The following is a 12,963-nucleotide window of genomic DNA, read 5'->3' as shown; positions in this document are numbered from 1 at the left end:
TAGGTCATTTACGTTGTCAGCAAAATTTGATTAAAAAATAATAACCCTAATAATTTGAAATATTAACAATTTTTTGAATATTCTGATAAGCACATTTATCTTTTTTTGGCAATACATTAAACATTTGCAAGATTATTTTATTTCCTAAAATAAACACTATTATTGGCATAGACAAACTTATTATTTTCGTAAATGTCTGACGACAAACTGAATGAAGTGCCAACGTGTAAGTAAACGCAGTTGGCCATTGGCGCCAAGATCCTTTGATGTGTGGACAAAAAAAACCGACACCAATCGGTTGGCCGGCCAGCGGAAGCGCCAACTGCCAACATACGGCCAAGTAGCCCTCTACACGCTTGGCCAAGGGGTTCCACCAAGGGTTGGTGGACCCGTTGGCCACATGTGTACAGCGGCCATAAGGCTTGGGCTTGTCAAATAAAATAACCGTCGATAATTTGCCCTTCGCCGTAGCAAACGTGTTAAAAAGAATTCAATGAAACGTAGCGTTTTTGTTATTCACTTATTTATTAACCAAGATATTTTTCGTAAGTAATTTTATGGTTTTTGGTTTTTTGACATTGACTATATTGACAGTGACAGCGCCACAATGGCGCCGCACGTGACAAACCTGACAAATGACAAACAGTGTCACTTGAAGCTCCAATTTTGTGGTGAGTTTAAAATATTGTTGTTTGTGTTTAAAATACAAATAGTTGTTTCTCTTCTACTGGTACTTTATTTACTACAGGAGCCTACGAAGAATTACTTTACATATTCGCATCATCATGGCTTTCTACTGTACTGGCAGGTCAGTGATTGTATTATCAAAATTGAAAATGGCATACCTAATGTAACAGAACGAATTGTGGTAAATATTATCAATTTTGTTCGCAGATTGGGTGCCAAATCCATGATAAGTAACTTGAACAGATTGCCCAGTTTACTAGGGACGGCTCAGTACGCCCAGGCGGCTTCGGTACCGAAGATTTCTTTTAAAAAGTTTGAGCCGTTGAATGTTGAGCATCATGATATCAGAAACGAGCGTCTGAAAAGACCGCTATCGCCGCATTTGACTATTTACTCTTTTCCGCTACCTGCCATGTTGTCTATTACTCATCGAGCTACAGGTAAGGAATTTTTAATTTTATCTTCTGATGTCTTGGTTATTGAACAGGGTTCTAAGGCTCTTATATTTTTCTATTCTCTTGTCTTAGTTACCTACACTTTCTGTGCAGGAAATTATAGCAATTTAAATCTTTTTAACAGATCTTTGGACATGAATGTTATTGCTGCAAAAAAACTTGTTACATACACAGGTTCCAGATTTGTCATTTATGTAGGTCCATTTTTTTTGAAATATATTTTACCTTATGTTATTAACATAATTTTGTGCTAAAACTTGTTTGGTATGTTCAAAATTCTTCTCTTGATGGCATACTGGCATAATTAAATTTCAGTTTTAATCATAAACCCTCAGAATATTTATTCCTTTGAAACCAGTTGTTTGTAACTAAAATATGAACTGTACCATCAGGTGAACATTAGTATTGCTCACAACTGTTTGTTGTAATTTGATGACCTATTTAATCTTCAAAATCTTTATGTGTATATTTTTGGGTATATGATGACAAGGAATTAAAAATACCATTATATTTTAGGTATCATGCTGTCAGGCTATGCTACTGTACTAGGTGTGGGAGCGTTAGCCCTTCCCCATGATGTATCCCACTACATCACCATGATTGAAGGGCTCAACTTGTCTCCGGCAACTCTTTTCCTGGCAAAGTCTGTAATCGCAGCACCTTTTGCTTACCACTTCGCCAATGGATTGCGGCATCTGTACTGGGACACTGCTAAGGGGTTGTCTATAAAGGAGGTTTACACATCTGGCTACGCTGTTTTGGCCATGGCAACAATTATCACTCTTATTTTAGCAGCTTTATAAATTTCAATTTTTATTTCATCTAGAGATGTAGTCTGAAAACCCACCTTTTTTTTTAATTTATTTTTAGAACAGCAAACAATGAGACATAATAATATAAGCACATTATTTCCATTTAGGAAACGAGTAGTTTTATCTATATTATCTATAGTCATATAATTTTATCTATAATATGAACTTATGTTTTTAAGTTCATATTATGTGGAGATAAAAAATGAAAATTGTATGCCTCAAAAGTAAAAAAGAAATACCAGTTGTACAAACTATACATAAAGATAATTATTTTAAGTTAATACATGTCGTGGATAATTTTATTTATTATTAATATTAATTAAAACTATAACAACAAAGCTTTTTGTAAAAATACCCAATCATTATTCGTTTTATTAGAAAACGGAAAGCGTTACGTAGAACGGAACGTTTTATTTTTTTGACATTGACAGTGCCAGTTCGTCAGACTCAGTGGTGAGTGCGAATATTGTTTTTGTGAAATAAAAATCGTGTTATTTCCATTATTTCTAACTCGTGGTGTATATTACAGAAGGCTACGACGACTTGCAGTGTCTCAAACACAATAAACAATGGCTTTCTATTGTTGCGGCAGGTCAGTGGAAATAAAATATTATGTAATAGGGTTAGGTTGTTTTTGTGATTGCTAAACTTGTGACTTGTTTATAGATTGGGTGCTAGGTCTGTGCTTGGCAACGTCAGGTTGCCTAGTTTGCTGGGGACCGCTCAGTATGCACAGGCGGCGGGGGTGCCTAAGATAACTTACAAAAAATTTGAGCCAGAGAAGATTGAACACCATGATATTAGGAATGAGCGTCTGCATCGCCCAATGTCGCCGCATCTCACGATCTATGCTCCTCAGCTGACCAGCATGTTATCTATTACCCATAGAATTGCGGGTGAGTTATTTAAATTATAAATATTTGGTTCTCAAACAGTTTTTGAATTTAGTATTGGCAAACTTAAGCCAAGTAGTAGCTGGAATTATTTCATTTGAATGTTATAGACTAGGGACGGGAAGATTTAAAATAAAATAAAAAATTGATTATTGAAATAGGTTGACTGGGAAAGTTTACTCCCAACTCAGGTTTTTGTTCACTTGTCAGAATAGTAAGTAATGTTTTGATTTCTTAATTGCTACTTGCAAAGATCATATTTACATATTCAGATCTATGGTTTAGATATTATAAATTGCAACAAGTGCAAATTTTATATTTGAATTCCAAAGAATTCATTTCAAAGAAGCAATTTCATTTGGATGTAAACTAGACCTAGAAAAGAGCAAATGACCTTATGAGACAAATAAAACATAGATGGAACATTCTCATTATATTTATGTAGCAAAGGGCCATTATAATCTAATTTTATGGGTACTAATTGGCAATTAAGAAATTATATTGATTTAGACTAACACGATTTGCACTCATAATTTTAGAACAAAACTTACTTGCGGGACTTAATCGCGTAAACACGTCGGGCCTAATATGAATGTAAGTGTTTACGCGATTAAGTCCCGTTTTGTTCTAAAATTATAATTAAGAAATTATTGGATTGTGCAATATATTATCAACTGTTTACTTTCTTAAACTCATGGAATAATACTGTAAACTGGTTACCCAGGTTGGATATGACAAGTAACTACCACTTTAATCATGTGAAATTGTAATTTTTCAATTATTTACAACCAAAATACAAAGAAAGTTTGAAGGATTTAAAATTTCTAATTAAACATTAAACCTTTAACTGCTCTGTATCACATTTCATACTTACTCTCAAATTTTCATTTTTTCAAAAATGCTCTGGTCAAAATCATTAATAAAACATTATCTTTTAGGTATGATGCTGTCAGGCTATGCTACAGTCTTAGGAGTAGGAGCATTAGCCCTTCCTCATGACGTTTCTCACTATGTTACCATGATTGAGGGCCTAAACCTGTCTCCGGCAACCATCTTCCTGGCTAAATTCATCCTGGCTGCACCTTTCGGATACCACTTTGCCAATGGTTTGAGGCATCTATACTGGGACACCGCAAAGGGCTTGACGATTAAGGAAGTCTACACAACCGGCTATGCTATGTTGGCTACCGCAACGGCAATCACCATTCTCTTAGCTTGTCTATAAATTAATCTCATTATGAGTAAAAAATCATTACATTTTTGGTATTATATTTATTTTCCATGTAAAAATATTGAATAAATTTAATGAAATCAGACTTTTTGTTTAATTTCTAAGGATTAGAGGCACTTAAATGTTAGGTTAGGTCAGTAATATAAAATTTAAAAATATAGTAAATCTACATGGCACTTAAGCAATTCCACAATTTGACATGACGTCATGGATTGCTTTGAATTTTTCGAAGTCAAGTTTTTCCGTTGTTGCAAGTCCAGTTGCAGCATTCTGTAAATAGAAAGTACTTAGGTAACTTAGTATTAACTTAAATTAATCTTGCTAGGATTTTATTGCTTACATTGATATCTTTCAAATCATAATGATTATCGTTTTTTATGAAAAATAATGCTCGAGCAGGGATTCTCTTAAGTTGTCTAGGTATTTACTTAGCTACTTACATTGAAAATGACGTTGTTATTCTTCAAATATTCTCCATAGATGTTGAACAGATCAGTCCTCTTGTCCAGCAACTCGGCCAGACTAAGCGGTGTATGTGCGATAGAGACGTCCGATAGGAAGTCCTTTGCCGACACCCAGGTGCGGGACGGCATCATAGCGACATTGCAGGTCGCATAGTTAGCGAGCGAATCGCGTCCGCTGTCCCGGTTTAGGCAGAGAAGCTCGTATTGGGAGGCGTCGAAGTTGCTTAAGTCGGTGCCTGGTGGGAAATTAACGATATCCTTCAATGTTTAGGTTTGCTTTGTTGGCAAGAATATATATAGTACAGGAGCTAGCAATCACAGTGGCAAACTCGTGGTAGCCGTACTTTAGGGTACTGGTCACAAATTTGAAATATTAATCTCATCAATATGTGATAGATAACTTTTGTGTATTTCGTGAATTAAGTGTTGGTTGTATTGTGGTCCAAAATAAGTAGGGAAAATTGCAGAAAATATACTGACTTTAGAAAATTAGAACCTTTTGTCTTATAAAGTTCTTCTATAAAGTCATTGATACTTACTTGACACAAAAGCAACATCTCCGTGGTCGTCCTTAAGGCAAGTCAGAGGGCTTTTGTCAGCTGGGCATTGCTTCTTCAGGAGCGTTACGTCGTCACCTGAAACATAAGTTATGTTATGACTTATGACGCCCGCCGTAGTATAAATTAACTTACATACAGTCATACAATTCATACATACATACAATCACGCCTGTATCCCATAACGGGGTAGGCAGAGCACATCAAACTACTCAAGTCCCAATGCCACTCTTGGCAAAAAAGGGTTGAAATAAATCGAAATTAATTGTGACCTGGGGGCCGATTTTTGAGTCTCACGGCGTTCGAATTCAGAAAATTGTCACTGAAAATAATAGGTAATTCACCGTTTTCAACCGGTATTTTAGTGACAGTGAGACTCAAAAATCGGCCCCCAGTGACTACAATTTCACAATTTCCTTTCTTTCAACCCCTTAATTGCCAAGAGTGGCATTGGGACGTGAGTAGTTTGATGTGCTCTGCCTACCCTTTTATAGGATACAGGCGTGATTATATGTATGTATGTATGATGTCACAAGTTACCAGCCTCTCGCCTACGCCACAATTACTTACACAAATAAAATCAATTTCAAACGTCTCTTATCGAGGAGTGAGCGTATTAAAACGGTCGTGATGACTAATGACGTATTTACAGCGTGATGTTGCAGTATAAAAAATAAATATGATTTTGTAAATGTAACCTTTGGGGTTGTTTTCGACTTTGTCGACGCCAGGTAAGCACGATCCTCCAGAGAAGAAGCTACCGACCTTCTTCACACACTGCGAAAGAAAAGTTCATGAGTATTCTAGGAGTTGTATATCGCATTTTGTCTGTAGTCTTCATTATCAGATCCACTCCATCAATGACAGTTTTTGAGGAATTTGTGGACATGAAATAACATTTAAATCGCCATATTATACATGTGCCTTAAAAAAATTATGAGTTCCTTCAATTCCTGTCTGCATGATATAAATAAATTAAATAAATAACTATTGGGGACACCTTACACAGATCAACTTAGCCCCAAACCACAGTATAATAAAGAGTATTATCATATAGTATGGCCACTCCCGCTCCCCGCTGAAAGTGCCGCCCACCCCCTCTCGGTTACCTCACAGTTACCGTCTGTCAACTGCCACTCATACAAGCATAGTACGCGTTCACCTACACGAGCTTAGACTGCGTGCTAGGAACGCGCCTCTTTCATATATTTAATCGCCAGTGTCCGAGGTGTGCCCAAACTAAGCAAAGCTTGTATTATGGGTGCTAAGCGACGATATACGAGTACATACTTAAATAAACATCCATGACTCAGGAACAAATCTGTGCTCATCACACAAATAAATGCCCTTTATACCGGGATTCGAACCCAGGACCGCGGCTCAGCAGGCAAGTCACTCACTACCGACTGAGCCAGACCGGTCGGCGGTATGGTTATAATTTACGGGTAGATCAACTATGAAAGTTCAAAACATAAATTTAAAGCATTTTTACGACTGCTAGCGGCGACTGCATCAGACAGTAATAAAAATTTGAAAACCCCCGCGATTAAAGTGAAGGATAAAGCAATTTTACTAAGCATAACTTTATAGATGGTTTAGCAAAACTGCTTTTGCAGTTTAATTTTTAACCGTCGCCTCATATCTCAAGAAGGACGGTTATCAAGTCGTCTGTATGTTTTTTTTTTTTTTAATTTTTTATGTTTGTTCCTCGATATCTCCGTCGTTATTGGACCGATTTTGAAAAATTTTTTTTTGATTGAATGTATATGCATACAGATTGGTCCCATTTTTCTCAGAACCCAGTTCTGATGATGGGATCCTGGAGAAATCGAGGGAACTCCTCAAATCTGAAAGGCATACATATGGTGATTTTTGTGTTTTTAAAGGAACAGCATGTATTTAGGTACGGAACAGTGACATTTGGTGCAGTGGAACTGCTGATGATGGCCAGAACGGAACTCTTCAAATCTGAACGGCACGCTTATAGTGACTTTGGTATTTTTATACGAACAGCATGCACTTTCGTCCAGAACAGTGACATTTGGTGCAGTGGAATTTCTGATGATGGTCAGAACCGAACTCCTCAAACCTGAACGGGGCACACTCATTAGTGACTTTGGTATTTTTGTAAGAAAAGCATGCATTTAAGATCAGAACAGTGACATTTATTTAGTTATGTTTGTTAAGCATATTGAGTTTTGAAGTCAAAGTTTGTCAAGCTTCGATTTCTTATAATATAATCGGATTCATGAGGAATTGAGGAAACTCCTCAAACCTTAACGTTATACGTATATTCATTTGTGTTGCCATCTAATAATTAAAGCATACTTACACATTTCTACATAATCCAACATTCGCAAGTAGCTTTCACCAGAACCCGAAAGGCGACGGTTTTTTTTTCTTAAAAATTATTTATAAGATGATATCACAAATGCGAGGATATTTTATTGGCTGTGCAGTCCTGTCGATTCAGTAAATTTTTTTTCTTGAAAATCGTGATCCTCAAGTTTCAAAGATAAGTACCTACGCGCTACGTCAAAAGGCCCATCCCTAATCTCACAAAATGTCCAAATTGAAGTAATGCAAGAAAGACAAAGCACTTTGGTCACCTGCATCTGATTGCCATGGTGTTACTTTGTTCCTTACCTACCTAATTACCTATGTTAAGGTTGTTCAATGAGAATTATTTTACTTATAGAATCAGGCGTGATATTATTATTGGACTCTTCGTTTATGGGAATATAATTTTTTTTGATCTTGGTACCTACCTAACACCTAACTTTGATCTGATTTGATATTTTTTTATCGGTTTTATGATTGAATCGTACTTACATCGTCAGGTGTGATAAGCCCTTTGTTGATGAGGTAGTAGACGGGCGCGTCAAGGCCGCTGAAGCTCCCGTAAGGATCGTGGCATGATCTGAAAGTTTTGTTAGTTATCACTTTGTACGTAGGCTTACCAACGCACAAGGACCCTTTCTTCAAGTGCAATAAGGACCAATTATCTGAAATTCCCTCAGGATTAGAAAGATACCTTAGATAAAATTACCCGCCAGTCGAGATTGGCCCTCCTGAAGGTAGCCCCCTACCTAAGGCATTTATTTTATCCACTTTTCGTTATAGTTACTCGTAATATTTAACTTCAACTACTGTAAATTTAAGCTTTTGCAGTCCTGTTAATTAAAATGTCCAGCACTTCTCGCAGTGTTTATTTAATTACTCTCGTATTAATCGGGTTTGTTTGTAATGACTAATGAATGTTGCGTCAATATCGAAATGTATTGCTTCCGAACTTTGTGCAGGTATTCTCTAAATTATGATCATTAATCTTGTGTTTAGCTATCTATTTTGGCGTGACACAGTTTGGTTGGTGTTTAAAATGTTCATGGATTTATTGAAGGTGTTCGGGGTTCGGGATCGTCAATGTCTAGATAAATTATACTGCCCCTCTTGCCCATTGTATTGCGATCTTCGTTTTGTCTATACATTAATGTGGCGTAACATGATAAGGGTCCTTATCTTTATGGTGCAATAACATCCTTTCCATCTAGAATTCCAACAGAAACCCTGATCATTCTTTAGGCATGGAACGTCACATTTTGACTTTAAGTTACCGTTTTCCTTTGTGCTTAATTTTCTGGAACATTTTCACCACAGCCACGGCTTTTTTCGGCTTCTTGTCTTTTTCTTAACTTCATAGAAGACTGGGCGATTGTTGTATTGCTTACAATTATGCTAAAAAATACCTCTTACCCCTCAAACCCTCCATTTTCTGAAACGATGAGCTCTTCTTCACAATAGCTCGAGGCACATTTTGGACTTCTTGTCTGCTCCAAAAACTTCACAGAAGACTGGGCGGAGGCTGTATTTCTTCGCAGAGTTACCTCTTCCCCCTCTAGTCCTCCATCTTCTGGAACGATGAGCTCTTCTTCACAACAGCCACGGCGTATTTCGGCTTTTTAGGGTTCCGTAGTCAACTAAGGAACCCTTATAGTTTCGCCATGTCTGTCTGTCCGTCCGTCCGTCCGTCCGTCCGTCCGTTCGTCCGTCCGCGGATAATCTCAGTAACCGTAAGCACTAGAAAGCTGAAATTTGGTACCAATATGTATATCAATCACGCCAACAAAGTGCAAAAATAAAAAGTGGAAAAAAATGTTTTATTAGGGTACCCCCCCTACATGTAAAGTGGGGGCTGATATTTTTTTTCATTCCAACCCCAACGTGTGATATATTGTTGGATAGGTATTTAAAAATGAATAAGGGTTTACTAAGATCGTTTTTTGATAATATTAATATTTTTGGAAATAATCGCTCCTAAAGGAAAAAAAGTGCGTCCCCCCCCCTCTAACTTTTGAACCATATGTTTAAAAAATGTGAAAAAAATCACAAAAGTAGAACTTTATAAAGACTTTCTAGGAAAATTGTTTTGAACTTGATAGGTTCAGTACTTTTTGAGAAAAATACGAAAAACTACGGAACCCTACACTGAGCGTGGCCCGACACGCTCTTGGCCGATTTTTTATCTTCTCCATAAACTTCATGGAAGACGGGGTGGTGTTAATATTTTTTTGCAGACTTATCTCTTTCTCCTCAAATCCTCCATCTTCTGGAACGAAGAGCTCTTCTTCACAACAGCTACGTCGTATTTGGGCTTCTTGCCTATTCCATAAACTTTATGGAAGACTGGATGACGGTTGTATTTCTTCTTAGTTTTTCTCCACTAAAATTTCTACACGTTCCTCCTGCCACGTCCCAATGTCTACAGTTAGCTGAACTTACCTCTTTCCCCTCAAATCCTCCATCTTCTGGAATGATGAGCCCTTTTTCACAACAGCCACGGCGTATTTGGGCTTCTTGTCTTCTCCATAAACTTCGTGGAAGACTGGGTGGAGGTTGTATTTCTTCGCAGCATGAGCTACCTTCATATCGTCGACGGCGGCGAGGTCAGAGCCGTTATCTTGGACCTGTATCATTTAATTGTAGGATATTAATAAAATGGGAATTTAAAAATTAGTTTATGACGATTTCTGCACAGGAAATAACCCCGGTTTTAAGATTGTGTAAGTTGTGTTCATCGTTAGTACTTAGGCTTTTTGGTAAAGTTTCAGCATTGGCTAAAGTTTTTTTTGTCAGGATGTTTTCACCACGTCAGGTCGCATTTTTCAAATAGGTAATTATGATCGTAAAATTTACTGGTTAGGTTACATTGAAAATGATCTAGAATTTTTTGGTCGATTCTGGTTTTCTTTTCAAAATGGCGACGCCATGAGATGAAATTTTATTGTTTCGGATGTTACATGTTATAGTTCGTTTACTGCTAAGATTTGCGATATGTTGATCCAGTCTGCAATGCAACTGTCCCTCAGTTTTTGATCTAAGAAATTTAAATGGAAACGGTGTCCGTTTAGTGTAGATACCTAAGTCGTAACTCAAGCGACATTACTGAAGATATAATTGCTTTTGGGCGTCATAAATGTCACAATGAAAGTTAGTTTACATACGTTTTTAAGGCAATCCGCTTCAGTGGCCTCTTGCGTACAATCGAGCCTGGGACGGATATCTCGGCTAAAAGCAAACGTCGACATGGTGCGGCATTTGGCGAGCGCTACGTTTGATGTCACGCACAGTCTGAAACGAAGATCATACAATCAAAATTAAAGGCATACTAAGACTACCTAATTCTAATTCAGCGACTCCTACAGAATCTTGCTCCTTTATACTCACAGGATTTTAAACAAACTGAAGACAAAGGATGAATAAACGTCTCGAAGAAGGATTGCAACTTGTAACTCAAGCACCTAACTGTTCCAACTTAAGTGCAACTCCTATAAATCTTGGAAGTATTTTCCAAACTAGTCGGAAAAGTTACGAACGAGCTGTCTTCCACAATGAAAATGGGTAGCATTTTCATTACTGCCGTATTAAGACTTGATTTAAATCCTTCGTTATTGTTGAGTGCCATTATAGTATGATACGTTTAAGCCATCTTAACCCTTCGAGCTTCGTCTGTGTTTGATAAGGATCCTAACATATGGCGTTGGACTTTAAAAATGTATGTCAAAGTTAATTATTTTATGACAATTTTTTGACAGAAACAGACGACGGGTTAATGCGCAGCAAACGATGCAAAGCTACAAAATTCAAAATTGAGAAAAAAGACAGTCAATGACGAACTTGGAACTTTGTGAAAGATAGCTGCAGAATATTATCTTCGAAACAAAAACCTGAAAAATGGCTACTTTAGATGCTTTCAGCGTAGCATTTCCCAACCTCCAGTATAGTTATTTATAGCAATCGGACCGGACACCCATTTACTGTCTCAAATGTCTCAATAAATATAGCGGCTATTTGTTCCGACATTGAAAAGGGACGATAAAACATCTTTTCAGCCGATCCATCCCGTACACGATACGCATACGGAATACGTTCCGACTTTAAAGGTCCCAGGCATTTTGAACTTTAGTTCCACAGAACTACAGTTTCGAATAGGCCTAGTTGAGAATACCTCGAGTGTGTCAATAGCGCGAAAGGTTAAAAGGTTAATGCGAGGCTTTAGATCTTTAAGTTTGCGTTGGACGACTTGGGGTGCTTGAAACTTCCGAGTTATGAAGGAGTTTGTCGTTGTTTGAGACTTTGGGCGAGTTCCGTGTTTGTGAAGTACGTGGCCGTTCAAAAGGAAGTGGGAAATAGAAGTTCATAGACAACTTTACTAAGTATTGAAGAGCGGATCGAGTAATTAATACAAATAGCTGATTATATTTGGGGGTGAAAATTCTTACGCCATGCAGTGCGCCCGTTTAAGGTCAAAATCTTATTATACTTATTTGCGACTGTGCTTGAATGACATTATTGAAATGCCCGTTAAATATGCCTGATTCTATCTAGCATAAAATTGGCTCACATAATCATTAAACAAAGCTAGAAAGGTAGAGATATAAAGAGGCAGTGAAAAAGAGATGGAAAATGATTAGGAAGACTATACCTGACTACTGGCTCCGGTGCGCCATGCCCCCTTTCAATTACTTCAGTGTAGTTGGCTTTCTTCAGGTACGCTGCCGGCGCGATAGGAATGTTGTCAGCTACATGGTGTATCTTCTCTGATAAGCCTAACACGTTGGCGAACCAGTCTGGCAAGGGCTTAGTAGCGGCTCCTGGTAAAAAACGAGATGTAGCAAAATTGCACAACGACAGACGTCCGATTAGGGTATCTCACAGACTAAAGGATATACGAGTCAGTCTTTCTTTAAGTTTACATCGAATTATTAATAGCACTCCGTAAAGGTTTAAGTTATAAACCGTCGTTAAATTCTTGGAATTATCTTCTGTTTGTTCTGAAAGTCTGAGGTTGCGGGATTGTGGGTGTAATCCGCATAAAATCGAACATAAATACTTACTTAGAACTTGCTTTAACACGAATATATTTTAAATTTTGTCTTTGGTTTAACATGCTGATTGCTGATGTAAGCAGACAAGAGCTTTAGGTACATATTGTAATACTTAGTATGACAGTTATTCCATTATGTCCTTCTCACTTATTTGTCCAACGTTCCCAGTTAATCTGGAGTCGGGTCTCTGTACAAGTGTACACTTGCGCCAGCGAACTCGTTTCTGGGTTGTCTGAGTGATAGTTAGGTTCCCATATAACCATAATCGGTCGCCGTTCCTACGCAAATCCTCCTATTTTGTGTACACACAGGTCTTCGGGTCTCAATGTTTAGTCGCAGTACGGTCGACGTTTAGTCGCGGCGACCCAAATGGGGACGATTGGTAACAGGCACAAATGGTCACAGAAGTGTGCACTACGCGTGCACACATTGTTACCGTTTGGCGACTACTTTCCCAAAATCATTCGTTCATTTCATTC

At 37.7% G+C, this 12,963-nt stretch overlaps 3 protein-coding genes across 4 annotated transcripts in view; 2 read left to right on the top strand and 1 right to left on the bottom strand.

Moving 5' to 3' along the window:
* Positions 1-592: 592 nt before the first annotated feature.
* LOC125229570 (succinate dehydrogenase cytochrome b560 subunit, mitochondrial-like) lies at positions 593-2,036 on the top strand. 2 transcript variants are annotated; one of them, XM_048134450.1, is made up of 4 exons: positions 593-671; positions 749-808; positions 895-1,127; positions 1,659-2,036. In XM_048134450.1, exons 2-4 carry the CDS (start codon positions 786-788, stop codon positions 1,943-1,945), a joined length of 543 nt encoding a protein of 180 aa, XP_047990407.1. In that variant the 5' UTR covers positions 593-671; positions 749-785; the 3' UTR covers positions 1,946-2,036. The 2 variants fall into 2 exon arrangements, with proteins under 2 accessions (XP_047990407.1, XP_047990408.1); XM_048134451.1 differs by having other exon boundaries at positions 670-808.
* A 282-nt stretch (positions 2,037-2,318) lies between these two features.
* On the top strand, positions 2,319-4,163 carry LOC125229571 (succinate dehydrogenase cytochrome b560 subunit, mitochondrial-like). Its single transcript, XM_048134452.1, has 4 exons — positions 2,319-2,407; positions 2,484-2,546; positions 2,621-2,850; positions 3,786-4,163. Exons 2-4 carry the CDS (start codon positions 2,524-2,526, stop codon positions 4,070-4,072), a joined length of 540 nt encoding a protein of 179 aa, XP_047990409.1. The 5' UTR covers positions 2,319-2,407; positions 2,484-2,523; the 3' UTR covers positions 4,073-4,163.
* LOC125229563 (transferrin) overlaps positions 4,100-12,963 on the bottom strand; it is a 52,244-nt gene continuing 43,380 nt past the window's right edge. The window contains exons 8-15 of the mRNA XM_048134437.1: positions 12,082-12,250; positions 10,601-10,727; positions 9,879-10,063; positions 7,932-8,019; positions 5,798-5,876; positions 5,082-5,177; positions 4,519-4,778; positions 4,100-4,348 (exon numbers count right to left, since the gene is read on the bottom strand). Coding sequence (XP_047990394.1) covers positions 4,256-4,348; positions 4,519-4,778; positions 5,082-5,177; positions 5,798-5,876; positions 7,932-8,019; positions 9,879-10,063; positions 10,601-10,727; positions 12,082-12,250 — 1,097 coding nt within the window. The 3' untranslated portion in view covers positions 4,100-4,255. The remainder of the gene's footprint in view (positions 4,349-4,518; positions 4,779-5,081; positions 5,178-5,797; positions 5,877-7,931; positions 8,020-9,878; positions 10,064-10,600; positions 10,728-12,081; positions 12,251-12,963) is intronic.

This window comes from Leguminivora glycinivorella, chromosome 9, assembly GCF_023078275.1.
Source record: "Leguminivora glycinivorella isolate SPB_JAAS2020 chromosome 9, LegGlyc_1.1, whole genome shotgun sequence".
In the NCBI taxonomy this organism is placed as follows: Eukaryota; Metazoa; Arthropoda; class Insecta; order Lepidoptera; family Tortricidae; genus Leguminivora; species Leguminivora glycinivorella.
Note: the sequence above shows the minus strand (reverse complement) of the source record. Positions and strands in the feature narration are given on the sequence as shown.

Coding starts and splice junctions, on each gene's coding strand:
- LOC125229570 (XM_048134450.1), top strand. CDS start 786: ATGGCTTTCTACTGTACTGGCAG. Junction 809..894: donor GCTTTCTACTGTACTGGCAG/GTCAGTGATTGT, acceptor TTTTGTTCGCAG/ATTGGGTGCCAAATCCATGA. Junction 1,128..1,658: donor TATTACTCATCGAGCTACAG/GTAAGGAATTTT, acceptor ATTATATTTTAG/GTATCATGCTGTCAGGCTAT.
- LOC125229571 (XM_048134452.1), top strand. CDS start 2,524: ATGGCTTTCTATTGTTGCGGCAG. Junction 2,547..2,620: donor GCTTTCTATTGTTGCGGCAG/GTCAGTGGAAAT, acceptor ACTTGTTTATAG/ATTGGGTGCTAGGTCTGTGC. Junction 2,851..3,785: donor TATTACCCATAGAATTGCGG/GTGAGTTATTTA, acceptor ATTATCTTTTAG/GTATGATGCTGTCAGGCTAT.